At 41.6% G+C, this 27,762-nt stretch overlaps 1 protein-coding gene across 2 annotated transcripts in view; it reads right to left on the bottom strand.

Moving 5' to 3' along the window:
• Window positions 1–12,321, bottom strand: part of EDIL3 (EGF like repeats and discoidin domains 3) — a 269,363-nt gene extending 257,042 nt beyond the window's left edge. The window contains exon 1 of one of the 2 annotated variants that reach the window (XM_048932253.1): window positions 11,996–12,321. In XM_048932253.1, the coding sequence (XP_048788210.1) occupies window positions 11,996–12,062 (67 nt within the window). In that variant the 5' untranslated portion in view covers window positions 12,063–12,321. The remainder of the gene's footprint in view (window positions 1–11,995) is intronic. The other variant, XM_048932252.1, reaches the window with a different exon arrangement.
• Window positions 12,322–27,762: the final 15,441 nt, after the last annotated feature.

Here is a 27,762-nt window from a genome sequence, read left to right as displayed (position 1 = left end):
CTTTCATCCAGTCTGGCCTCTCTGGGTGGCAGCCCTGCCCTCAGGGGCATTCTGTGGTTATGCAAATTGTGTCACTCACATATTCATTCAAAAAGCCCCCCATGACTTCCTCCAGGTAATGGATGAAGATGTTAAACCAGTAACCAGACAGACCCCATCAATTCCCCAGTTGCTGTAAGCCAGTATCAATAACTGCCCTCCAAGTCCCATCATCCAACCAACTTTTTCATCCAATTTATTACAGCCCATGTTGGATGTGGGAATAGCTATAGACCTGGCTGTGAAGGACCAAGGCAAAGGTAGCATTTAATATCTCTGTTTTCTGCATGCAGTATCACACTGAATCACTTGTCCTAGACAGCCACGACTCCAGACTTTCTTTGCCAGGCCTCCTATCACTGGCCTCAATCTCTGTGTACCACCCCAAACAGCCATGATAAGATAAAAGGTTCAAAGATGGCTGCATCCATCCCTTATCAGAGAATCTCCAATAACTTTTTCCTGGTACCTATAATTGCAAAATCAGAGGTGAAGCAACCCAGATTAAGAATTCCGTATCACACCACGAAGAAACCTGCACTAATTAGGGAACAAACGCATCTAATGCAGTGCTGTCAGTTTTTCCTCTGTTTTTGTCTAAGAGATGAGTCCAAACCAGAAAATGTAATGCAACAAACCAACATTTCAGAGGTTTTAATCCTCTAGTGAGTTTTCTACTGCAGCTCTTTCCCAAAGGGAAAACATGAAACCCAAAAATTTACTTATCATAATAAAAAAAGCAGGCATACATGATTTGGAGACTTAATTACTGGATTTGGACACGGAGAGACAGCTTGCAAAACAGATAATGGTTTCAGCAAAGCTGCAGGCATTAATCTAGAGGAAGCTTTGGTGTAAAGTTATTCCACAATATTCAAAAGAGATATCACAGGGTTGTCAAAACTAACATCAGCCACAAAAATCCAGATTCCTGAAAGAGTTAAACATGAATAGTGACCTACTTCCAACATCAATTTTGGATGAATATCTATCAGACCTCTTGGTCTCTGAAGAACTGATTGAAAAATCAGAAATCCAGAAGCTCAAGTCAGTTCAACATTAGGAAAAGAAAAAGAAAAAAGAAGAGGATACAAAAGAAACAATAAAATTCCAATCCAGAGAAAAGCAGCAGCAGATTAACGTACAATGAAAATGCTAAATATGAAAAACATTTTCAAATAACATTGTGTTTGACAAAGTGAAGGCTTTGCCTGAACTTTCAGCCCTAACTGTTCTGCAGTATCCACTGATTCTAGTCGTTGGCCATTCCAGTAACAGTGGTAATTTTTAGATCTAGTAGAAAGCTTTCAGAGTATCAGGAGAATTCCAGGAGAATGGAAAAACTGCACAGAAAGCCTCTGTTCAAAGGAAGAAAGTAGGATCCTATAAAAGCCAGAGGCTTAAAGAAATAAAAAATCCAAGCAAAAGACAACTGCACCTCTTCTCACAAAAATAAACAAACAAACAAATAAAAATCTCTTTGCTCTTCCAGACAACAGCACAGGCAGTCTAAAAATTCAGAGTAGTTAGCGATAAATAAACTAGGTCACTATACAGATACCAAGGATAAATATAGTCATTTCTAATGCAGGGAAATGCTCCCAGAAAATTTGGAAGACTGAGTTGGCTGCACTGAATGCAAAATGCATTTTTTTTCTTTGTAACTGTCACCACCATTATCAACAATTTGTTAAATACTGCAGAACATAAATACTGTATAAAGACCTGTCATGTGTTGGTGCTCATAGATAATTTTAGAAAAAGCCAAAAGCTGCCACAAGAACAGCATGGTCATGCAGTAATGCTCCATTCTCCCCTGCAAGACATTCTTTTACAATTCACACCACTTAAGACAGACTGATCACCCACAAGCTCTGTCAGGATCATGTCAGCACATCTACACAGCCCTAGGAACACCACCACAAACTCCATACCGACAATTTCTTCCACGTTCATCAGGAAAATAAAGGCTGTACTATGCCGCGAAGAAGGTCAAGAGTAAATACTTTTCCTTTCCACCCTGTCTGCAATAGTAGGAGTCTTACATACAAGTATTTTAACCCATCCATTGTTCAAGTATCAGTGCTCATATCCCTTTGCGGCCTTGGGGCTGCTCCTCAGAGCTCAGCACTGAGGCACTGCCTATGAGGCTGAAGAACAGGTCGATGCAGCATTATTGCATCGTTCAGGGAAGGTATGATCCAAAAGAAGTTAGTATTTTATTTTTAAACTGCATCGATTTAGAAGAAGCATCTACTACAAAGTCAATTTCAGCAGATATACTCTATAGCTTGTAATCCACTAGAACAGTAATTTTATGTCTTTTATGCTGTTCTCTTTCAAAGAACAGATGTAATATGTCTAAAATCTTCAGTAATTTTACTGCCATATCTTAACAAGAAAATGGGCAGAACAAAACTACACTTGCTCTGAAGCTGCTTTTTCTACAGAAAATCTGTTCTGAGATCCTATATTAAAGGCTTTTAAAAATTATTCCAACTGTTACAAAATTCATGTACCACACTGTAAACAGAATACGCATTTGCAATTTGAATTTTAAAAGCTTCTAACACCTCATTTTGAAAATGAAAAAGAAATGAGAATCTTCTGCATACGCAGTAATAAAGCAAGAACATGGAATAACACCAGCTGAGAGTTCTCCTGAAACAGCGATTTGAGAAGATTAGCTGTTTGTGAAATCCCTGCAAGACTTTGTGTAAATATCACCAGCATGCGAACAGCTCACATACACATGCACTACAATCCACGTGCAAGCAGCTGCAGTGCTTGTAATGCAAGAGTCTACCTTACAGAGGACCTAACATCCCGGCTTTTTGCAGATTCATGTTATCAAATCTCATTATTTTTCTTCGTGATAGACACCTTCCTACATGATGCTTGTTTTCAGACTTCACGGACTCTCTTTGTGTCATTTGGAAGGTGAATACTTCAATAGACAGGTGAAGAAAATAAAAGCATGGTGTAACGTGAGACAAAAGATTACTGTGGAAGATGCTATCATAAGCAGCAGCAGTATCTACCGGACTGGAATTTTCCAGGGTTTACAGGGGGAAAGCATACCTTCTCGAATCTTGAAGAATGAAAGAAGCATAAAGATGGAAATTTCCTTGTCCCAGTGTTTCTTGATATAATTCTTCAGATCAGAAAATGGTGCTGCCTTAGAAGAAAAACCCAGTTCAGAAAAATGACCGACATCAAATCTGAGTGATCTTTACCAGTTACCTTGGGACACAGATTTGACATGTCCCTCATCCCCTTCTTTGCCTTGGAAGTAAACATTTAGTTAGTGGGGATTTAAAATTTTATCCAGATTTTTTTCATGAAGGGTAACATCATAAACACAATTCACTACTCGAAAAGAAAGCAAGGGATCTATTTTTAGTTGCAGATTGCTTTGCAGTGGAAACACATTAAAAATAAATCAAAAATTGTCTACTAGAACCCCAGGAAGAGACACAGCTCTTCCACAGCTGGGGTGAGGCTGACATGGGGTACGCTGCCTCATGAAGTCAGGGCACCTCATCAAGTCACATATTCAGTAAATACTCATAGAACCACAGAATCATATAGTGTTGTGGGTTGGAAGAGATCTCAAAGATCATCGAGCTCCAACCCCCTGCCATGGGCAAGGCTGCCTCCCAGCAGACAAAGCTGCCTAGGGCCACATCCAACCTGGCCTTGAGTGCCTCCAGGGATGGGGAACCCACAGCGTTCAGGGCAAGGTGCTCCAGACTCAGCATGCACACATGTGTATGAACTGCTAGCAAAACAAACAACCAAAATACTTTAGGTCAACATTTTGAAGAGTTTCGTAGAGTAACTGAAGCATGAAGTTTTACACATTTTGGCTGCTTCTCTCTCTCCCTGCTCAGCCTTTAGCTGAGAAGAGAAGCCAGAGCCACATCTGCTCACCAGCAGCTTTAAATCAATTTACTTGCTAAGGAACAAGGGGAGAATTTGTCAGGAAGGCATCTCGTCCTGCCTGCTGCCTGTGGCCAGGGAGCGATCTTTATCCATAAACTAAATATTTGGTGTAAAATAATTAGGGAAGAAAAACACTGTAATCTTTCCTCATCAAATAACCTACCAGGGACATTTTTGTTAATTGGCACATAATTGGCCCCAGGACAGTGAGGTAGCAGGCAGATGCTTTGGACCGGGAGGTGCAGGAGAAACACACAATTTGCTCCTACAGCCACAAGAGTTCAACAAGTACACAGACAGAAACACAATGACTACTCACAAAGAGTAGTCATAGATCTTTGTACCTGGTCTTAACAGTATAGAATGTATCAGCTACTCTAAATGCAAACTACAACAGATACAAAGAGCAGAATAGCACCACTTAATAAATTCTCAGCTAAACAACATTATTTTTTTACATAGTCACCACCATTTTCACCACGATGAGTAACAGTCTGTGTGCAATCCCTGTTAAAATTTGCATTAGTGGAGGTGACCAGCAGTGGTGTCTTCAATAGGAAAATGTTGCTCATATAGTTCATCTTTCATTAACCTAAACAGACGGAAAAAAGTGCCAAATCTGGGCTGTACAGTGGATGAGTAGGACAGTCTAGCCAATACAGACAGTGTGCTCCACAGTTTTCAAACTAGTATGGGGCCTGGTGTTGTCATGTTGCCAGAGAAAGTCTGTCTTCTTCTCTAACCTGACTGGAATTTTGAACCTTCAGTTTAATCAGCATCACAGTGTAGTAGTCAGAGTTGATGGTTTTGTCCAGGTTCCAGGAAATCCAGAAGGATCACCCTATCTTTATCCCAGCACACTGCACATCACTTTACCCACTCAGGGCTGCATTTTTAGACTTCAGTGGGGAATTCACGTCACCACTCCACAGAGTGTAGTTTTAGCTCTGGCTCATAGTGATGACTCCATGTCTCACCATCAGTAATGATGTGATCCAGGAAACTGTCACTTTCAGCCTCATATTGATTCATCAGGTCCAGCCAAACTTGCATGCAGTGTTTTTTCTTTCCTGTGTGATCAACTCACAGGACCCACCTACCTGGTGCAAACTTCTCAATGTTCCAATGTAGCCACCATCATTTCCAACACAGTGAAGTCAATATTCATCTCCATATACAGTTCCCAGGTCGTAACTCACCAATCTGCATGGAAGAGCTAATCAAGATGTCATTTTATGGTGTGACAGCTGTGCATGGACACCTGGAATGTGGCTTGTCTTTCCCATTGCTGTCATCACTTCAGAAATGCACCACCCATTGCCTCACATCCACTGGTTTGTCTCCATAAAAGTTCAGCAAGTATAGATGAATGTTAATGAGCACAATTTTTTCCACACGGAGGAATTCAATGGCACATCTTTGTTTCACGTGCACATTAGAAGCCAATCTGTCAGACTGTCCCTCTGCTGCCATCTGTTACATGGCAACAACGTGTAACAGAATGCTGGTAGAAAGGTTCAACTTCTACTGCCATACCACCAATCTCCACTTCCAGTGTCATGAGACATCACCATAAAATAGGATGCATTACTTTCAGAGCAGCCTTCCCTATACACAAGGGCAGGAAGGACTGCGGCATTTTACAGCTCAGGTAGAGGAACACATGATCTTGTTTGAGTTCTCACAATGGTTTAAATTCACCAGCTCGGAAGTGAAAAATGGAGTTGGAGGGTAAGTTCAGAAATGCATTTTTTGTGAAAAAATATCAAAGCTGCCACTGAGAAAAGCATCTGTACTTTTCCCTTGCAAAAACCTTATGAGGGAACATCCAGTTTCCAACAGCACCATACCACTTGCTCATCCCTCCCTCTTCCCATCGCTCTCCTTGCACCAGTAGCTCCTGCACTTTTGTCTGACCCTGGCATAGGTCACCCAAAAAGCTGCACTGCTTCTCTGTGTAAGACCATCAACAGTGCTGAAATTAGGGAAACGTCAGTGGTAAACAGCAACTAGCATATTTGTACTCAGAAGATTTCAGAGTTCTGGTTAAGAACATTGCTTTAATTTCTTCACCAAGCAGATTTCACCAACGATGCAACATCTCTGAGATTACTACATTCTTGACTGTGCCTGATTTTACTGCAATTACCTTCTTTGGGGGGGGGGGGGGGGAGGGAGCTGATCTCTGGCTGTTCACCGTGACTTCAGTAGCAGGCTCATTTCATGAACAATATCCACCTTTCCAGGAAGAGTTAAGTAAAAGGAAAAACAAGAACTGCCATTTACAGGAACCATAAAGCACAAGCATATGCATAAGTTTCAGGGTATGAAGACACTGCATTTCTGAAAGAAAACAAGCAGCTGTGCAAGTAGTCCAGATTAAATACCGGCCTGGTGGAAGAAATCAAGAGGTTAGAACAGCATGGGCTTGATCACACCTAGGGAAATTAAAGAAACATCTAAGAAATTAGAATCAATAGCAGAGAACTAATGCATCATTTTAGCTACTTTCCAGAAGAATACCACAAAATTTCTCAATTCACTCTATCAATCTAATTTTTTCCTTAAAACTGTTCAAATAAATGGACATTCAAAGATTTTTAAATAGTTTTGGAACAGCATCTGAGAGCAATCAACTACTAGATCTTTTTTTAACCTACAAAAGCCCTTGTAAGGCAATTCTGCCCAATTTCTCATAGAAGTAAGGAACCTGACAAGTTACACAGCAAATGATATTTTCTCCATCTCTGTTTGTTGCAAAGCTGCAAAGGGTACGGATAAGAAAAAAAAACAGTCTCAAAGCCCATGCCACTGTCTGAAAACATAATACTTAGCTAGAAAAATGAAAACTGGCAAACAGATTAAAGTGGTATGGCCTATGGGACTGTAATAGAGAATAATCGGAGAGCAAGCCTGGATTAAAGGGAATGCTTGCATGCAGTGATATCCAGCAGAGATAGAGGATGCCGTGCACACACAGGACGTGGACATGAAGATGTGAATATTAAAAATAAAATAAATCAATCCTCCTTTGTTTTCTGTTTTTCCACACATGCTGCATTACAAGACTTACCCAAAAGTATTTCCTAAATTGTCTGTAGGTTTCCACAATAGCAAAGCTACAACAGACATGAGTAATCACAGGGCAGAAATTACTGTTATTTACGCACTGCTGTCACAGTTCTCCATAATTACACAGGTTGACACAGCATCTTGACAGCGATAGGAAAAAAGTAGTTTTTATAAAAATTCTGTCAGCCTCCCTACACAGAAGCATGGCAAATAAAATTACTGCAGCTAAAAATTGGCAAAGCAATCGTCTTCCACTTCTTTCAGCTCTGTCAAAGTTACTGCTCAGAGGATAATCAAAGATACTCAAAGACAAAGAAGTCACATAGGTCTACACTGTAGTTTTTTTCCTGGCAGCATGGCTATGGTCTGGCTATGCAAACCTTGCGTTGTTTAGTACTGAAAACAATTATGAAAAAAGAAAGAGTTACAATGGAAGCAGGAAAGGAAGAAGAAAAGAAGGCTGAGAAAGTCCAGCTGTGCAAAAGCAAAACTGGAGCTCGGATTCAAATCTGCAATCTGAAGCACTCCAAAGCTGACCCACACTGACCACATCTTTTGCTCACTCCTTTGCCTTCCCACCTGGACTGCAATGCTCCTGCCCTGGGTACGAGCAAAGAGAGCAATCTCCCTATGCCTGCTGCTCAGACCAGAAACTCATGGTCTATTTCACTTCTCGGTTTTTTAAACTTAAAATAGAACACTCCCACTGTGATGGGAAGTTACACAGCTTGCTGATTAGTAAAACAAAAAGGAAGCATAGAGCCATTATCACTGACACAGTGCATTGAACTTACACTCTCATTGGCTTTCTTCTTACATCCTTGCTTCACACTCTTTATATGAAAAATGTGTGCAGGTCCTCCATTATATCACAGCAATTTCCAGGGTTTTTAAGTTTGTAAATCTTAAGGTACTTAGAATCCTGATTTAGTTTTGCATCTCCTTATCACATCCTTCATTTCCTAATGTGTCATCTGAATAATAAAAAGTAAACATACGTTCTCAGTGTGAAAACATTTCTTAAAAAGTTGAGAGAAATTAATGTCGTTTTGATGTTCAGTCCATACTCTTTCTAACTTGAGGCAGCACAGCCTCAGGGCACCCAAACATCATTTGTAGTGTGATGTGGATGATCCTCTAGGATTTCAGATACACTCCTGGCTCTGGAGCTCATGTAAGTTCGAAGTAAATACATACATTTCTAAAAAATAGAGAAAGCAGTAACACAGTGACTGCAATGAGATTCACAACATTTTAGATTGATACAGACTTACTCCGACTCTTGCAGTCCCCTAAACATCACTCTTCCAGGGTCAGGTTCCGTTGCCTTTACTTACACTGATGGGATATCTGGCTACAAGTATGCCAGCCCTGCTGTACGGATAAGTGCTGTACAAATAGCTACCTCAAGGCATAAAGAACAGCCTCCTAATGCAAAGCTTTTGTCTTCTGAAATAACTTCCAAAGTGGATCATTACCTTGATTTTCAACTGGACGGTAATTGGAAAAATGGGGGAGGGAGGCAAGATAATACAGTGATCCTTTTCACTATGCTATCATTGAAACACAGCTCTGTATAAAATACAACCTCTGAAAAACAACATAAAGGATATAAGCAGGGCAGAGAAAGGCAAAGTTGGATACTTAAAAAACAACAAAACACATACACAAAAAACAATAATACCAGCAGGACTATTAATTCTAGTTATAAGATAGAATGGCTCGACATCAAATGCTGTCCTAGGCTGACCAGACACACTGGATGCAAAAGCGTATCTGCTATATATGCTTTCTGGAGGCTATATGAGCAGTCATGGAAAATCAATTTGAATACAAATGTAATTTGTTAAAAGAACAGTGGAAATCATTATGCAGGGTCACACTGTCAGCAGTTAGTACAGAAGCAGATGCTGTCCAAAGAGGCAAAGGTGCTCAGTGAAACAGAAGAATGCTGACCTTTAATAGCGTTTGTGATCTTTTCAGTCCTTTGGTATAGCTACATGGGAACAAACCTACAGTTTACCTCTCATGTTTCTCTGCAGCTTTACTCATTGCAGCTCATTCCAGCCGCAGAAGAGGCTATACATACACTTTTAAGCCTCAGAGGGAGTGAAGGTTCCCACTGTAACAGAGAAAAAGCAACATCTCTGAAACAGTTCCTTTAAAGTTCAAAAATATTTCATCTCAGGCTCACAGAACACAGCTGCAAATTAAAGCAGAATGGCATCTGCTTGGTTTTGGCAACACCAGCATCATTTCTAGGCACACGATACATAAAAATTCCACATCAAGTGAAGTCAAAACACACAATTACAATTTAAGGATCAGCTCTGTGATAAAGACAACTCAAATGGCAAAACCTTCAGAAGACCCCTTTGCAAAAGCATTTAATGTACAAGCTTGGAATACACTGATTTGCTCACAGCATCATCATCATGGTAGCTGATCAGTTTACCCCATTCCATGAGGTAAATCTGGGAACTAAGATAGCCATCAGTCCTAAATTATGTTTTCCTTCCATTTGATCCCAATCCTCACTCGCTCTTCTGAAACCGATAGCTAGCCCTGTGCTTATTTGTTCCAAAAAGATCCGTGCTAGGACTAAGGAACTTCTGTAGATGAGATGCACTCCTCCATCTCATCATCAGATGAGATGAGAATCTCCTCCATCTGAAATCATCCCTTGTAGACTCTGCAGTCACTTCTGTAGTGACTGCCTGTCCACTGCATAGTGAAACACTGGATTTGCTCTTGCTGCGATTTGACTAAGGAACAGCAACCAAAGCAAATGTAAACCTTCATAGCTGTTTGGAAATGAATATAAAAGGACACCACTTGTTAAAAATGCACTAACACCTTCCTTGCAAGCTGCGCAGTAGGAGTCACAGCACCCTTGAAATCTTGTTTCATTGTACACATGCATATAAACACATCTCTGAAGAACAGATTCCTGTTACAGTGCATGAGATTCCTAATTTATCAGACCAGTCGCAAAGAAGATTCCCATCTTCACTGAAAGACTCATCACCTGCCCCTCTCCCAGTTCTGCCTCTCCCTTTATCAAAATGATATGCTGAAACACCGTGTATATGTTCCAAACACCAGAAGTAAGGAAGGTATTTGAGATGATATTTATCAACAGGAAGTTGATCATCACCGTTACTTTTCAGTGCTCTACTGAACAGACAGTTTGTACTTTTCATCTGACTGTAGACTTCAAACACTGGTCAGCAATGAACTATGCGACCAAACTTTGATCTGCAGGTAGAATTTATCCCTCAAAGAAAGCAATGAACAACTGGCCAAAGCATACATGATTTTACCACAGGTGTTCATGATACACTCATTTTACTTCACTATCTAAATAAACTCATACTCAAAGGATGCACAAAAAGTTTTGTGCTGTTCAAAAATCACTCTCCAAAGAGTTTGTTACTTTACTTATCATGAATTGAGAAGATCTATTAACAGTTTTAATAGTGAGCAAAATTAACCCACTATGTCAGACTTGTCAAGCAGTATTTTATTCTGCTGCAGCTTTAAAAAAAAAAAAAAATTCCTTCTGTTCCATTTCGAAAGCCAAGGACAACCCTTTAGCTGAACAATTACAGCTTAAGCAATTGCAGAACAAATGGATTCTTACCTTCTATTTCTTGTCTCTAGAAAACCTATCAAGTTCTCTCTGTTCTGAAGTTACCTAAAAACACTGCTAGATCATAGACTTAAATAAGAAGACACCTCAGTCGTACAGAAGTCCAATGCAAAGTATTTATGGCATGCCTAGACTTTGCGTTTAAAAGACTTTAGGCATAAACCGCAGGTACAAGGACATATTGCATAAGCCACTGCATGCTCGCTGCAACTGAGTGAATGTTATTGGATTTTGAGAAGCTACAATGCTGAATAATTTAGGATCTAATAAAATATTCAATTTTACTGATACATTGGCTTCATTTTAAAATTAAAAAAAAAAAAAAAAGGCAAATAGTGGTGAGAACAGGTCCAAGTCAATGAAAACAATATATTACTCATTAGGATAACACTTGTTCTATTAAGCTTAGGGAAGGCGCAACCGGGATGAGACAAAGGTCTTCAGCCCCCCGAGGTTTGTTTGCCTTCCCAGCGCTCAGCGCTCGGAGGGACAGAAGCAGCCCCACAAAGAGCATCAGTCCCTGCCTCCGGAGGGTTCCCTCATCGCTACTCGGGCACAGAGAGCTTCTTGTGGTGGGAAAAGGGGGGCCGGTGGCGGCAGCGGCTACCGTTCTCCTCCCACCCTGCCCCACGCCGCTGCTAGCTGAGCTCCGGCAACTTTTTTTTTTTTCTTTTTAAATACGAAAACGGAAAACCCACGTAACCACCAGTGGTTATTTCCAATAATAATAAAGAAAACCAGGAAACCTCTAAAGTTGGCTTTTGGGACTTTTTTTTTTTTTTTTTTTTTTTTTTCCTCCAGCGGGGGAGGCACAAGAGACGGAGAAGGCGCCTCTGGTGCTCCGTCTGGAGATGCCCTAGTTAAGGAGAGGCGGGTCGCCTGCCGAGCGCTGCTCAGCGCTGCCGCGATGCCGTACCCCCGGACGTGCCCGCGAACTGCTCCGCGCTGCGCTGGGTACGCGGCTCCCAGCCCGATGGCTGGGGGCGGAGAGGCAAGAAAAAGAGACGTGCACAGCTCTGCGGGTATTATCAAATCTTCTCAGCAGCTCGTCTGGATTAATCTCTCATGGTAGCTCTTCCCCCACACAATAATTAAGCATAGTTTCTAAACAGAACGTGCCGGAGGAGGGCTCGCTTGTCGGCTATTTAGAACGCAGGGAAGTATTTTATCTGTAAACGGCACTAAGAGAAAAGCCGCGGCGGAGGCGCCCACGACCCGCCCCCGGACCCCGCGCACTTGGGCTCCGACTTCGAGAGAGCCGCGACCCGACCCGTCCCCGTCGCTCACCTCGGGCAAGGCGCGGCGCCGTCAGGCTCCCGCAGAGCACCAGCCAGGCCAGCACCGCACGGCTCATCCTCCTCTTCTCCCGCAGCCGCGCCGCTACTACCGACGGAAAAACAGCAGCAGAGCCTCCTCCTCCTCCTCCTTCTTCTCTTCCTCCGCCTCCTCCTCCTCCTCCCCGAGATGCAAGAGGCGAGGCTGGTCCCTCCCGGCGCGGCCCCGGGCCGAGCGCTGCTCCCGCTGCCGCCGCCCTACCAGCAATGAGCAGGCTGCCCCGCCGCGCCCGCCAGGTGCCGCCGCCGCGCCTCCAGCCTGGCCGGCGCACCCGCCTCCGTCCCGCCGCTAAACCCGCTCCGAGCGGCTCCCGAGGGGCGGTGCCGGCGGCAGGCGGTGCTGCCCGGCCGCGCCCCGACACCTGCTCCGCCCCCGCCGCGGCAGGGAGCGAGGTGTCCCAGGACCCAGTCTGGGAACGGGCAAAGTTAGATGTGGTTGGGGTCGGGGATTTGTGTTTTGCTGCTGCACTGCTTGGTATTGTCTTGATGGCACTCTTCCCGCGGAAGTCCCGCTGCCGGAGGTACAGAGGGAAAGGTGAAAGTCCTGCCTTCCAGTAGTGAATGGGAGTTTCATCCTAAATCAGTGTCCTTCCTTCCTCCCCCTGCCGCAGACTGGATGTCAGCCTGCCCCACACAGCAATCCCCGCAGGAAAGCAGAAGGTGGTGAATTCACCGACATGTAGAGGATGAAGGGGGCAAAGGTCTTACGTGGTACCACTGCTGGCAGCATGGGTGCTGCTTTTCCTGCCTGACCTGTACAGGTTGACGATAGAGCTAGAAGGGTCAAGTAAGCACTGATAGTCCAGTGGGAGACAATAGACTCTTCATATATTTCATATTTGTATTTTGCATCACCTCTAGTGAAAGAGCCCGTGTTAGTACTGAATTAAATGTTAATGTAGTTGCGGAGTGAGAAGAATGCACTTGACAGTATCAACCTGATGCATATGACAGGGAGATACCGTGGAATGACCTGCTAAGTCATCCCTCCTGATGGCTAACATCGCACAGCTTCCAACGTCTCCTTACAAGCCCTTTGTCTGCGTCTAAGTGCCGGTAAGTGGCAGGGTGACAGCTCTTCCCTAAAGCTCTGCTTTTACTTCTGAGCCTGCAATTAAATGCATTTTCCTCTGACACTGGAGGTATTTCAGTTCCTACACACCGCAGTTTCAGGACAGAATTACAAGGATGAGGTTTTTTTGTGGTGGTTAAGCAATGAAATTACTAGAAATAACACACTTCAATAAAGGGCACTCCGCACCCAGGACTCCAGAACATTTTCTGCTTGCTTGCAGGGCACAGGTGCATGCAGACACCCACTTCACCCGGCACAGGGGTGTGAGGCTCCGTGGCGCACTGCAAAATTACCCAGCAGGTTAGGCTAGCTAGAGGAAAAAATTCCTCCCTCCACTAATGAAGCCCACAGTAGCAGAGATATTCGCACAGACTTTCTTCCAGCATATCTCTGAACAAACAATAGCTGGTAGCATTCACCAAAACTTTTCTGTATCTTCTGTGCACGTGCTGCACACACGTCTTCGTGCACTGAGGTTGCATCTACTTAAGCGACTGTGATGTTAGTAGTGTCCATGCCAGAGATCTCCCTGAAGAACTCCTGTCTAGGAAAAAAATATTTATTTTTCTCCTGGAGAGCTGCTCTTCTATCAGTGCAGAGATAGGGGATGTTTAGGAAGCCTTTACAAAGCTTCTGATATTAATGCATCATTTCTCCACAACGGTGCTAATTTTACGGCTTATCTCTGTTTTACATCCAAGAACCCAGCTGTTATAATTACAAGCCAAGCTGCACTTTAGCTGCTGTGGCAGCCCAGCATGCCTGCACCCCCAAGTGGCTGGCTTGCTTTTTTTATTATTTATTATTTTTCTTGTGGGAGTAATCCCATGATGTAGCTAGCCCCTTTGCTTCCTCAATTAGGATAAATCCGAAGGGTCCAACTACGTTTGGTACTGGGAGGCCTTCCACTGAGAGCCTGTGACTAACAGCTGACTAAAATGACACAGCTTCTTCAAAGCAAGGCGTTGTTTATTCAGCCAAAAGCATCGAAATAACAAAAGACTTTTATGTTTGGTTCTTACATAAAGTGCAATGCCTTTTTGTTTTCAGATTTTGAATAAGTTTCATTCAGCAGCATCTCTCTATCCCATTTCAGACTACCAGACCACTCTCATGTCCTTATCACTGCCCTTTGAGCCTGGCTCCCTCCAAAGGCTGCTCTCTGCTGCTTGCTACAAGTAATGAGAGTTTTACCCCATCGTGCTGTGCTGTTATTAAGCAATGCATCAAATTTGTGTGCTCCATCACCAGAATTGTGCTTGAGGTCGCTGCAACTCCAGCATCTCTGCCTTCAGTGACCATCCCTTGACCTGAGCTGGTTGGAAGACAGGTTGGTATGATGCTCTTCTTTTACTGTTGTTCAGAAATGGTGGATTGGTGTTGTTGGTTGGGCATGCCTTTATGGAACTAATGCCCTCACCTAAGCTGCCTTCAGCTACAGTTATGTTAACATAGCTTCCTTACAAGGTACAAGATTTAGGGAGTTTTCTTTCCAGATTTCAGATGACAATTTTGAAAGCTAGCTTTCCCTTATTTGTTTACTATGTGCTAATGTTTAATGACTTCCCTCCCTCCCTTCCTCCCTTCCTCCCTCCCTTCCTCCCTTCCTCCCTTCCTTCCTCCTTATTTTTCATCATTATTTTTTTTCCCCTACAGTATTTCTCATCACTCCTAATTTATTCACCCTTTGGAGTCATGCAGCACATCAAACAAACAAAAAAATGATAGCCATTACAAATGGAGGCAGCTCTATCATTTGCTATGCTCACCTTGGATAAAAAGCCTTCCATAAAGCAACAACAAAGTTCAGTGCACAAAAGTAGCCTATTTTTAGTATAAGAAATGTAATGGTACTGAACTGTTACTTTAGTAACAGTAATGTAAAGTCTAATACGTGTTACACGGAAGGTAAACCAAGTCACTCCTGTATGTGCTGCAGTTGTAAAGAGGTAAGAGACTAAGAGTTTATCATCCGCTAACCTTTTGTCAATTTTGGAAGTCACCAAGTAAACATGAATGTAATCTTTGAATTACCCTGCAATGGCTTTAGGGCATCTTAGGTTCCAGCTTTGTTTAGGAGATTAGCTTTATCACTGACTCCCATCAAAGCAGTGGCCAGATTTGAGCCTTCTTAAAGTGAGAGATCAGACAAACTCAGAGCCCATGGCATACAGACTCGGATTGTATTGCCACCTCAATTATAATTAAGGCTATAAAAAAAACACTGATATAGAGCAGTAGGTCTTTCCATAAAGTTCTCTAGGAATGTGTATTGTGTTCATCAGAGATTTTCCACACACCAAGCACTGTAAATGGCTACTCTGATTTTGCAAGTCATTGGCATATATTTGCCTCAGAGAAAAGAAGAACAAATATGTATGTCTATCATCACCACTGCAACACTGCTGGAACTATCCTGCTTCTAAATAAGAAATAGTTCATCCTTTCATCTCTTCTGAAATAGAGATTGAACCCCCACTTCTTGAACATGCAAGGTTTCCAGTTAAGTCAGTGTGATTTTTTTGTGAGTGAAGCATGGAGGATCCCTCGTCTCTCAAACCTTTCTGGTTCAAAAGAAGTGTCGTGCACTGCTGCATCACAGGAAAGGGAGAAAGGGGGCTGCGCAACACAGGGAACCTCTCAAACGCAGTGTAAAAAAAATGTATATATATATTTTTTCCTTCCCTCTTCTGTACCATTGATTTTCCTTTTTTTTTCCTTTTTCTTTTTTTTTTTTTCTCTTATTCTAGAAAATATACAGCAAAACCAGAGCCATAATTGGGTTTGATTTCATTTCTTTTATCTTATAAATAAGCTTTCTCTGAATGCAGATGACATATTTAAGAATCCTGTGCAATGGCTGAATGTCTGAGTATGTTTTTAAATGAATCCTTTGCCACCCATAACATGAACATGTAATGTGTATGAGAACATAGAAGAGGAAATGGGTGCACAGGCTAAGGTGCAAGAGTAACCCCTGAAATGAGGCATTCCTACGTTTTGTCTATCATCCTTCTGCACGCCCCCAGAGTTCTGGAACTTGGTGCTAATTAATTTCAGCTGAAATTATTCCCTACCCACTTGTGAAGGGAAGACAGACAACAATTCAGATTTATGGGAATGGAGAACAGTGGTTATGTTAGAAGCGGTGAGATAAGTGTAGAGGCACAGCACTAATGCACATGTGTCTGTTCACTGCTTCAGCAGACACATCATCACCAACACCACCTGGTTCATCTGCTTTCTGCATAGAAAGGTGTGAATTTAATGCTAATGTCACTTAACATCAGCAGTATGGAGGAATAATAAGACAAAGATACACCCGGAAAGGTGTTACTGGCAGCAAATGGCACAGGATGGGTGTTTGAATATGGGAGCAAATGGTGGGATGATGGGACCAGTGCCAGCAGCCAGCAATTCTGAGTGAGTTCTAAAGCACTGGGGGAAACCACTGCTCCTGAAGGGATATAGAATACTCACGGTATCCATGATGCTACCTGCCCCATGCTCTGTTGCTCACACCATTTATAGAGCATATACTGTATAAAATATTGCACTTGGGAGGAGTGGCTGACATGCCAGAAGGCTATGCTGCCATCCAGAGAGACCTGGACAGGCTGGAAAGTTGGGCAGGGAAAAATTTAATGAAATAAAACAATGTCAAGTGTTGCATCTATGCAAGATCAACCCCAGGTACTAGAATAGGATGGGGACTGATCTGTTGGAGAGCAGCATAGGGGAAATGGATCTGGGGGTCCTGGTGGACAGCAGGAGCCAGCACTGTGCCCTTATGGCCAAAAAAGCCAATGGCATCCTGGGGAATAGGTGTGATTAGAAGGGGTGTAAATAGTAGGTTTTGAGAACTTCTCCTTCCCCCTACTCTGCCCTGGTGAGACTGCATCTAGAATATTGTGTCCAGTTCTGAGCCCCTCAGATCAAGAAGAACATGGAACTGCTTGACAGTGTCCAGCATAGTGCCACAAAGATATTCAAGGAAGTGGAGCATCTCTTTTATGAGAAAAGGATTTTGTTAGTTTGGAGGAGACTTAGAGGAGAACTCATTAATGTTTATACATATGTAAAGGGTGAGTGTCGTGAGGATGGAGCCAGGCTCTTCTCAGTGACATCCAATGATAGGTCAAGGGGCAATGGATGCATGGAATACAGGAGGTTCCACATAAAACTGAGAAAAATCTTGTTTGTGGTGAGGGTGACAGAACATTGGAACAGGCTGCCCAGAGAGGTATGGGGTCTCCATCTTTGGAGACATTCAAAACCCACCTGGACACATTCCTGTGTGACCCAGTCTTGGTGTTCCTGTTCCAGTAGGGGGATTGGACTAGATGATTTTTCGAGGTCTGTCCCAATCCCTGACAATCTGTGATTCTTTGATGGTTATGAGGAGCTGGGCTGGCATCTCAGACAACATTTCTGTGCTCTTGATAGCATGCATTCTGCTTCCAGTTGCAGACTTCCGAACTGAGAAGAAATCAGTCAGCAGAATAAAGGCTATCCAATTGAATAGGTCTCACAAAACTGTGAGCACACACCTCCCTCATTTCAGTGCTTGTCTCCCTCCCGTCACTGATGTGTGATGGGTTGTAGTGACCACGAGATGGTGAGTGGAAGAAGTAAAGCACAAAGTAGGATTGCTACCCTGGACTTTAGGAGAGCCAACTTTGATCTCTTCCAGGACCTACCTGGAGCTATCCCGTGTTCTTCCAAGCTCAGGATTGGTGCATCCCTGTGAGGAGAAAATCCAGAAAGGGTGGCAGGAGACCTGTGTGGATGAGCAAGGAGCTCATGCACAAACTCAAAAGAAAGAAGAAGGTCCATGAAATGTGGAAAAAGGGTCTGACTACTTGGGAAGAATACAGGAATGTTGTCAGGGCCTGCAGGGATGCAACGAGGAAGGCTAAAGCCCACCTGGAATTAAATCTGGCAAAGGGGATAAAGGATAATAAAAAAGGCTTTTTAAAGTATGTTAACAGTAAAAGGAAGACTAAGGAGAATGTGGCTCCCCTGCTAAGTGATGGGGGTGTTCTGGTAACAGGGGATGCTGAGAAGGCGGAGATACTGAATGCCTTCTTTGCTTCTGTCTTCAGTGAAATAGCTCCCCCTTGGGAATCCAAGATCCTGGAGGTTAGTGAGAGGATCTGGGGAATGGAAGACCTCCCTTCAGTCAGGGAAGAGGTGGTCCAGGAGCGCCTAGGCAACACCAATGTTCACAAATCTGTGGGACCCGATGGGATGCATCCACGGGTGCTGAGGGAGCTGGCAGAGGTGATTGCTGAACCGCTTTCTGTCATCTTTGAGAGGTCTTGGAGGACAGGGGAGGTGCCTGAAGGCTGGAGGATAGCCAATGTCACTCCGGTCTTCAAAAAGGGCAAGAAGGAAGACCCAGGCAATTATAGGCCAGTCAGCCTCACCTCTGTCCCTGGAAAGGTGATGGAACAGCTGGTGCTGGATGTCATCTCCAGACAACTGGAAGAAAAGGAGGTTATCAGGAGTAGTCAGCACGGGTTCACCAGGGGGAGGTCGTGCTTGACCAACCTGGTAGCCTTCTATGATGTTGTCTCTGGCTGAGTGGATGGAGGGAGAGCAGTGGATGTAGTCTACCTTGATTTCAGCAAGGCATTTGATAGTGTCCCCCACGACATCCTTATAACAAAGCTGAGGAAGTGTGGGATAGATGAGTGGACAGTGAGGTGGGTTGAGAACTGGCTGACTGGCAGAGCACAGAGGGTCGTTGTTGGTGGTGCAGAGTCCGGTTGGAGGCCTGTAACTAGCGGTGTTCCTCAGGGGTCGGTGCTGGGTCCGGTCTTGTTCAACATCTTCATCAATGACCTTGATTAGGGGATAATGGCCACCCTCAGCAAGTTTGCTGATGATACGAAGTTGGGAGGATTGGCTGACACGCCTGAAGGCCGTGCTGCCATTCAGCAAGACCTGGATAGGCTGGAGAGCTGGGCAGAAAAAAACCGGATGAGGTTTAACAACAGAGTGTAGAGTCTTGCATCTGGGGAGGAATAATTGCATGCACCAGTATAGGTTGGACTCGATGATTTCTGGAGGTCCTTTCCAACCCCTACAATTCTGTGATTCTGTGATTCTGTGTGATTCCTGTTTGTCCACTTGCACACTGGCTACCTCAGTAGTTGTATCTCCTGTTGTAAAGACTGTAAAATATTGTGAAGATAGTGGTGCCCTGTTTGTCTGTCCTACCTCCGATGGCAATCCTAAGTTATAACATTTAATGATAACTTGATAACAAGTTGGTGTCCAACATGTAGACTTTTTGGAACAGCTGTTTAAAAGAAAAGGATTGGATGCTGGATTGGATGATTCTGTACCTAAGTATCCAAGGGCAGTGGGAGAAGGATGTTGACAGTGCCCAAATACAGCTTTTAATGGCAAGTCTGAAGTCCATACTTTTAAGAACATAACATTCAAGCTTTTTCTTGCTTCAGTGGAACATAAATACCAAAGTTGCAATTTTGCAAAGCTAATTTGTTGTATTGAGGTCTGCATCTTATTTACACTAGAATTCCAAGGAGAACATAAAACTTTTTATCGGAAACCCCCAAAAGATATTTTAATCTTAGACAGAACATGCTTTAACTATTTAGACTGTAAACAGCTCTGTGGGTGTGTGAAGCTGTTTTTCCCTAAATGTTCTGTACCAGCTCATTCTAATAAATGAGTATTTAAAAACAGATATATATTCAGAGAGAGGGATTTGAGACATCATTTCAAAAATTCTTTTGTCTTACTTTCAGCACTTACATTGCACAGTTAATTTTAGTAGCTCATTCACAGTGTATTTCAGAACCCAAGAGAGGAACCATTACATCACAAAGAAGTACTTAATAGAGTTGTGCCATCTGCATTTCAGAGACTGTGCTGCAAACTGAGCCAGAGATCTTGTAATTTCAAAATAAGAGAATGCTATTAGAGCAGGAGGCTTTTGACACCTGATCTATCACAATGGAGGGCATTTCAAATCAACACGGTCTACACAGATTTCAATTACAGATTTTGTGTGAAACAAGAAGACAACTAGATAAAACTGCATATTTTTTTGTTTTGTTTTTTGATACTAGCAGCCCAATGTAACGTTCTGTAAACAGGTTAGGTTGGAATTTGGCAGCGTGAGAAATTTGGGAAATACTTCTATGCCACTGCAGTGAACTAACAAAGTCATCTTCTCTCAAAATAGAACGTCCTTTATTATCACATAAAATGAGTTTTTAATTCTTATTTTGAAGTAAATCTAGAGATGGGAGGTGTGTGTTAGAACCTGTTAAAAACCACCAAGACAACAAAATGATGAGGGAAGGAAATATGTTAGATTCTGTTAAATTTCTGAAAGATTTTATTTTTTTTTTTTATCATTATCATTATGACCAAACATCTTTATGCAAGTTAGAAAACAGCATGCTGATCTAAAGATGACTTTTGCTTGACTGAAGATGCTGAGATTCATACTTACACTTCAATTCAGAGAATACAGCTGCTTCATCCAGGTTTCCAGTGCATCAATTAAATATCTTGACTTCTTATGCTCCTCAGGGTACTCTTCTTTTTCAGTGTATACTCTGATGCTCATGATAATTTTGAGAGAGCTTCATTTTGTCTCATTTGATCTTGTCGTTATTGACAGTCAAAATGTGTTTTCCAGCCAAAGAGGCTAGAAGTTTAAGCTACACCATGTTAGAGGCTGTATCAAAGAATTGCAACAACAGCAATTCTCTGGAGGATTTCCACCTAGAGACTGCAGCAGAAAACACAAGGCAAGAAGCAGAGTGGATTGGGTAAAGAATAGGAAAACTATGAACTGTTCTACTGCAAAATAAGATCTTACTATGCAATTATTTTTTCCTATTTATAGTATTAGTTGCTGCCAGATATGGGTCTCAGTAAGAGACACTGGAGCAGGTCCCAGAGCACCAGCAATATTATCTCTTCTGAGTTAAAAAGCAGGACATCTCTCCCCAGAGAAGGAGTTGCTGAACTACAGTTTTACCCCATTAGCATTCAATTAACTTAATTAAGAAAAATATATATCAATTTGTGAAAATAAACTCACACAGTAAAAATGTATTTAACTATGGCCAAACAGTGCAGAAGTTTTCAGTGTCACTGGGTGGGTGGGAATTGACCATTTTATTTAACAAAATCCAAAAGGCATTTTAACTAAATGCCTAAATTCGTACTACAAATAAGCCCTAAAGATAACCACACGCACACAAAAAACAAAAATATTGAAATTGTGAAATATTGAAATATATAGATGTTCACATAAAACGTTTTATTTCTTCCAAGGTTTATATATATATTCCTACATTTACTTCTTTTAAATGTTCAGACGTACTTTCCAAACGGTGTTTGTCACATTGAAAACTCTGCTTAATATTTGTAATTGGGCATTTTGTCTTTTAATTGAGAACTATTTAAAAGGTGATTTCTATCTTCCATTTCTCTCTATCTGGAAAGGTTTTATTCCACACAAAGGATATTTCTATATATATTTATTTGTAAATGTGGTACTGACGAATTAGAATTTTTCAGAAAGTTAGTTTTCTTTCCTGTTCTCTGGTTCTAGCCTATTAAACAGGATTGAATATATGAAATTCAATTGTAAAATATGGACTGTTATAATGTGGAAACATATTCTTTGTCAAATTATTTTTTAATATAAGCAACAAATATTTTAGTACCTTGCAAATAGGGTTAGCCCTTGAAAATCTTGTATGCTTTTTCACCAAAGATACAATGCAATCCAATTTCCATTGAACTATAACAACTTGTAGTTTGGTCATCAAATAGCCAATATTTGGAACAGAGCAGCCACAAAGAATATCATGGTACTTTCAGCTTGCTTTGTCACAGAATGGCCTGGATCAAAAAAGATCACAATGATCATCTAGTTTCAACCCCCCTGCTGTGTGCAGGGTCGCCAACACCAAACCAGGCTGCCCATAGCCACATCCCTGGCCTTGAATGCCTCCAGGGATGGAGCATCCACAACCTCCTTGGGCAACCTGTTCCAGTGCTTCATCACCCTTTGAGTTAAAAGCTTCCTCCTAATATCTAACCTACACCTCCCCTGTCTCAGTTTAAAGCCATTCCGCCTTGTCGTATCATTACCCACCCTCATAAACAGTCATTGCCCCTCCTGTTTATACACTTTCTTCAAGTACTGGAAGGCGACAATGAGGTCTCCCTGGAGCCTTCTCTTTTCCAAGCTAAATAAACCCAGTTTCCTCAACTTTTTTTCATAGGAGAGGTGATCCAGTGCTCTGGTCATCTCTGTGGCCCTCCTCTGGATTTGTTCCAAGAGTTCCATGTCTTTCTTGTGCTATGATCAAATATCAAAGTCCTTGTTTTCTCTCTAAGAAAAAGAGAAAAAAAGTGGAAGATGGTAATGCTACACAAACATACATTATTTTGATCATTAGTCTTTGACAAACTGATGAAATAAAATCTTTTCAACTATTATACAGGCAAGAAAGTCCCATTCACACCTGGAAAAACAGTTTCTTCTGCCTAAACAAGTTTTAAATTAAAGTCAGTAATTAATACAAGAATCTTGGTAATATTTGTAGCTGAAATTAAAAAAAAAAAAAAAAAAAAAAAAGCACAAAATAACAAACAACAACCAAAAAAAAAAGCAAAAAAAAAAAGCAGAACAGATAAACAGAAAAGAATTGTACTTCAGTTCCCACTGTTGCTAACTTACAGACATGTCACTCCTGCTTCTGGCAACAAAAACCCCTAGAGATCAAAGAGTTGGCCCAACCTACCAGTTTGTTGGAGACTTTTTTTCCCCTCCTGATCACTTGGATCATCAGCAGATGTTGTTTTTCCTTTGTCACAAATTTGAAAAATAACAATTTAATCTGAGATGCCGTGAACCAGTCATCAGAGATAACAGAAATTGTTGCCTTAGCTTATCCAGTACAAACTTCCAAATCTGAACTTCCATGCTATGAACTGCACAAATGAATTTGTTGCATCTGCCCAGTTCATATTATCTGGGTCCCTTATTGGAAAAACAAACAAACAAACAACAAAAAAAGATGCACAAGATCTACCATACTCAGTTTGAATTGTAAACACAACATTTCTTTGTTAAGGAAAAATTAATTGCAGTTTTGGAAACTCTGAAACTCAACGGCTCTTAGCCAACAGTCATCTCTGTCACCCAAAGATTTATTCTTTTGATTTTTCTTAGTTCCTGCTAAATTCCTCTGATATTTAGTCTTTATTCTTTCTACAGTTTTTACTATCTCCCAAATTTGATTTTTACTTTGAGGAAAAGCAAGATCGATTTTCCCCTGACCCATATTTCTTAGGCTATTTTCCTTGTTGGAAATGAAACTTCTGGAAGACCAAGCTCTCTAAGTAAACACAGTATTTCTTAAAGTCCATTAATATATATATATATATATATATATATCTTTTTAAATAATTTCTAGAGTCTAGCTGTTTGAAAGATGGATGCATATCCCAACATATTGGGAACGTCTGTTGCAGTATAAATAGGTTCTCTCTCTCCATGAAGACACATGCATAATTTAAGCTGCTTTTGCTCACAGTGTTGGAAAAAGAAAGATTAATCAGTGTCCTGGGGTGAGGAGGATATTTTCCTATGAAAAGAATAAGAAGTTTATATATGTGTGTGCGTGTGTGGAGAAATCCCATTAGAATGGGAAATAGAAGAATGATCAGAGGTTACTTTTAATTGGAGAACCAGAAAAAGTAACAGGAAATATCATCAAAGATTTAGAAAGTGAAAGGGAGAAGATAAACTGATTTAAATGAGACTGAAATACTGTGGTGTGAAGAAGAAATATTAGTCATTAGGTGGGGATGACCTGAGGGTACCAGTGTGGCGTTATGTGGGAGAAAAGACATTACCATGGTTGGAGTATCAAGCAGCCACTGCAGTTGATTTTGATAAAACAAACATAGAAAGCCCACAACAGGTATAGAAATATGGCCTAGTTAGTTTTGTTGCTTACAGAGGAATTTTTGTTTTAAATTACATTTTAATACAGATGTTTTGAAAGTGCAAAATTAATACTTTTTTTTAAATATACTTACCGTCTGTAAAAGAAGGCAAAACAAATATTTTCCTTTACTGTAATCTTCAAGTAGGTATTCTCCATTAACATTAACATAAACTCTTGGATAATTTGCAAGAAATATACACTTAATTAGCAATTTATAGACTAAAACTATCATGCATAAAGTTGGTGATACCAACTGTAATAATAACAACAGATATTTTGTGCAGTATAGAGGATCAGTTTTTACTGGAGTCCATAGTCAGTATTCTATCTGAACTTTAAACACTTTCTGTATTCAGTTTGCAGCTTTGTTTTGATCCCACAATTCCTCATGCCTCATTTTTAGAAGTTGCTCCTTGTGCTCATTATTTTAAGATGCTATTTTCTATACGTATGTTTTGGTTTGATTCAGAGTTGCTCTTATATAAAGGAAAAAGGGCAGCTCCAGGAAGCCAGATGCAAACCACTTTGTTATGAACCAAGGAACAGTTCCTGCAGCTTGTTTTAACTGCACTAATCGTATTACTTTGCAATATCTAATCTTCAGGCATAAGAACACATAATTCATAAAGAATTTAATTTACATCAATCATCATTACACCAAAAATGTCAATACAAGGAACAGCGGGATTTACTGTGCTTTTGTAACACTTTGTGTTATTTATTACAAATGTATTTAATGTACAGTCCAAATAAATATATCAAGAAGAGAGTTCGCTTAACAACAACACTATTTAGTGAGGTAGAGTCATGTGGACATTCATCACAAACCTTATGAACAAATGCTTTTCACAGGCTATTCTACTATACACAGTAGCAATTGTTGTTCGTTTGCTATCTGGCAAAAAAAAGTTTCTTCCCATCTTTGATGTACATAACATATCATATGGTCTCTTCAGTACACACAGACAAAGGAAAGTTTTTTTACTGAAAGGATATTTACTATATCTTTAATAGTTTTTCCCAGTAGTGAAATTTTAAATTGGTTTCACAGTGGTTTGTGAGAAACGGCAGTGGGTTATTGCAAACAACCAGACCTGGATTAAGAGATGGATATTTGGGTAAGAAGATATCAAATTTTCTTTCTGAGATTTAAACACAAGTGGTTATTTTTCATTTAGCACCATGGAAGTTGGCTGGAATAGTGGAGAACAAAAGCTTGAATTTATGCAAATGATATAAGCTATTTTAGTTACCCATGAGGTCCATTTTCCCTACAGTCTTTTAGAAAGGCAAAAATACCCCTATCAGAGAGTTTATATTTACTAAAACCCACGATTTGACAGCCTTTTATCTCAGTGCTATTCTTTGAACATATCCTGATTGATTGATCGACAGCCTCTTTCCTACATGTATGTATCTTGTTGTCTCTCAATCCATGCAGAAATGTTCAAAACACATGGTGTTAAAACACGTGCATACAGCACTGAATCATACTAAAAAATAATGCAGCAAACCTATTGTAAAAAAGCATGGCTTGTTTGCACTAGGCAATGTTGAGAAAGTGGTTAACCTCAGTGGGCAACTCAGAACCACCCAGCTGCTTGCTCACTTCCTACAATGGGATAGTGGACAGAGTTGGATAGGAAAAATTGTGAAAACTCCTAGTCTGAGGTAAAGATGGTTCAAAAGCTGCACTTGCAAGCAAACCAAAACAAGTTCATTTGTTTGTTTCTTCCCATCAGCAGGGATGGGATGAATGATCCCATCATTCATAAGATGTTCAGCCACTCCCAGGAATGCAGGGCTCATCATGCCTAATGGTTTCTTTGGAAAACCATTTTCACCACCCAACATCATCCCTTTCCTCCATTTTTTTTTTTCTTCCGCTTTTATCTCTGAGTACAATGCCATATGACATGGAATAATCCTTTAGCCAGTTGGAGTCAGCTGTCCTGGTTCTGTCTCCTTCCAACTGAATGTGCATCCTAGCTGCATGTTGTCAGGGCAGTATAAGAAGCTGAAAGATCTTTGGTTCTGTATAAGCAAAGCCTAAAAATGTGTTATCAACATTATCACTGTGTTATCAACATTACTAGCATTGGATTACTAGCAAATCCAAAATACAGCATCATATGAGCAAAATTAGCTCTATCCCAGCAATGACATACATAATAAATTAAGAAACAGAGACACAGTTCAACATTCATTTAAATTAGATAGAGTTTCAAGGGTGGACTATCCAGTGGTCTGGGAATTGGTTGGATCTTTGCAGCCAGAAGGTTGTGGTCAGCATCTATATACTCAGGTGGAGGCCAGTGTTTCACTTGAGACAAGTACTTTTCAACATTTTTATCAATGACATAGACAGTGGGACTTAGTGCACCCTCAGCAAGTTTGCAGCTAACACCGATATGAACAGTGAACTTAGTACAACAGAAGGAAGGGATGCCATCCAGGTGGATTTGGTTAGGCTTGAGAAGTGAGCTCACATAAACTAAAAAAGGTTCAACAAGGCTAAGTACAAGGTGTTGCAGTTGTGTCAGTCCCAGATATGTGTGCAGACTAGAAGAACTCATTTAGAGTAGGCCTGACAAAAAACTTGACACAAGACAGTAGTGTGTGCTAGCAGCTCAGAAGGCCATTTTCATCCCGGGCTGCATCAAAAGAGAGGTAACTAGCAGGATGAGGAAGGTAATTGTCCCCCTATACTCTGCCCTCATGAGGATCCATCTGGAGTACTTTGTCCAATCCTGGGGCCTCTAGCACAAGAAAGACATGGAGTTGTTGGAATAAGTCCAGGTTGAGGGCTGGAGAGCCCGTCCTACAGATAAAGGCTAAGTGATCTGGCCTTGTTCAGCCTGGAGAAGAGAAAGTTCTAGGGAGACCTTACTGTGGCCTTCCAATAGTTCAAGGGGGCCTACAGTAAGGGGATGCGAAGGGATTCTTTATGAATGTGTAGTGACAGGATAAGTGGTAGAGATTTTAAACTAAAAGAGAAGAGATTAAGATTAGAAGAAATTTTTTGCTCATGGGGTGGTGAGACCCTAGCACTGGCTGCCCAGAGAAGATGCTCCATTCCTGAAGGTTTTCAAGACCTGGCTGTAGGTGGCTTTGGGAAGCCCCATCTAGTAGAAGGTGTTCCTGCTCATTGCAGGAGGTTGGAATCAGATGATCTTTAATGTCCATTCCAACCCAAACCGTTCTGTGATTCTAAGATTCACAGAATTACGGAATCACAGAATGGCCAGGGTTGGAAAGGACCTCAAGGATCATGAAGCTCCAGCCCCCCTGCCACATGCAGGGCCACCAACCTCCACATTCAATACTAGACCATGCTGCCCAGGGCCCCATCCAATCTGGCCTCAAACACCTCCAGGGATGGGGCATCCACAGCCTCTCTGGGCAGCCTGTTCCAGCACCTCAAACCATTCTCTCTGTAAAGAATTTCCCCCTGACATCCAACCTAAATCTCCCCTCCCTCAACCATTTCCCCTTGTCCTGCTGTTATCAACCCTTTCAAAGAGTTGATTCCCCTCCTTTAGGCTCCTCTGTAGGCTCCCTTTAGGTATTGGAATGCTGCAATGAGGTCACCCAGCAGCCTTCTTTTCTCCAGGCTGAACAAGCCCA

This window comes from Lagopus muta, chromosome Z, assembly GCF_023343835.1.
Source record: "Lagopus muta isolate bLagMut1 chromosome Z, bLagMut1 primary, whole genome shotgun sequence".
NCBI classification, from domain to species: domain Eukaryota; kingdom Metazoa; phylum Chordata; class Aves; order Galliformes; family Phasianidae; genus Lagopus; species Lagopus muta.
Note: the sequence above shows the minus strand (reverse complement) of the source record. Positions and strands in the feature narration are given on the sequence as shown.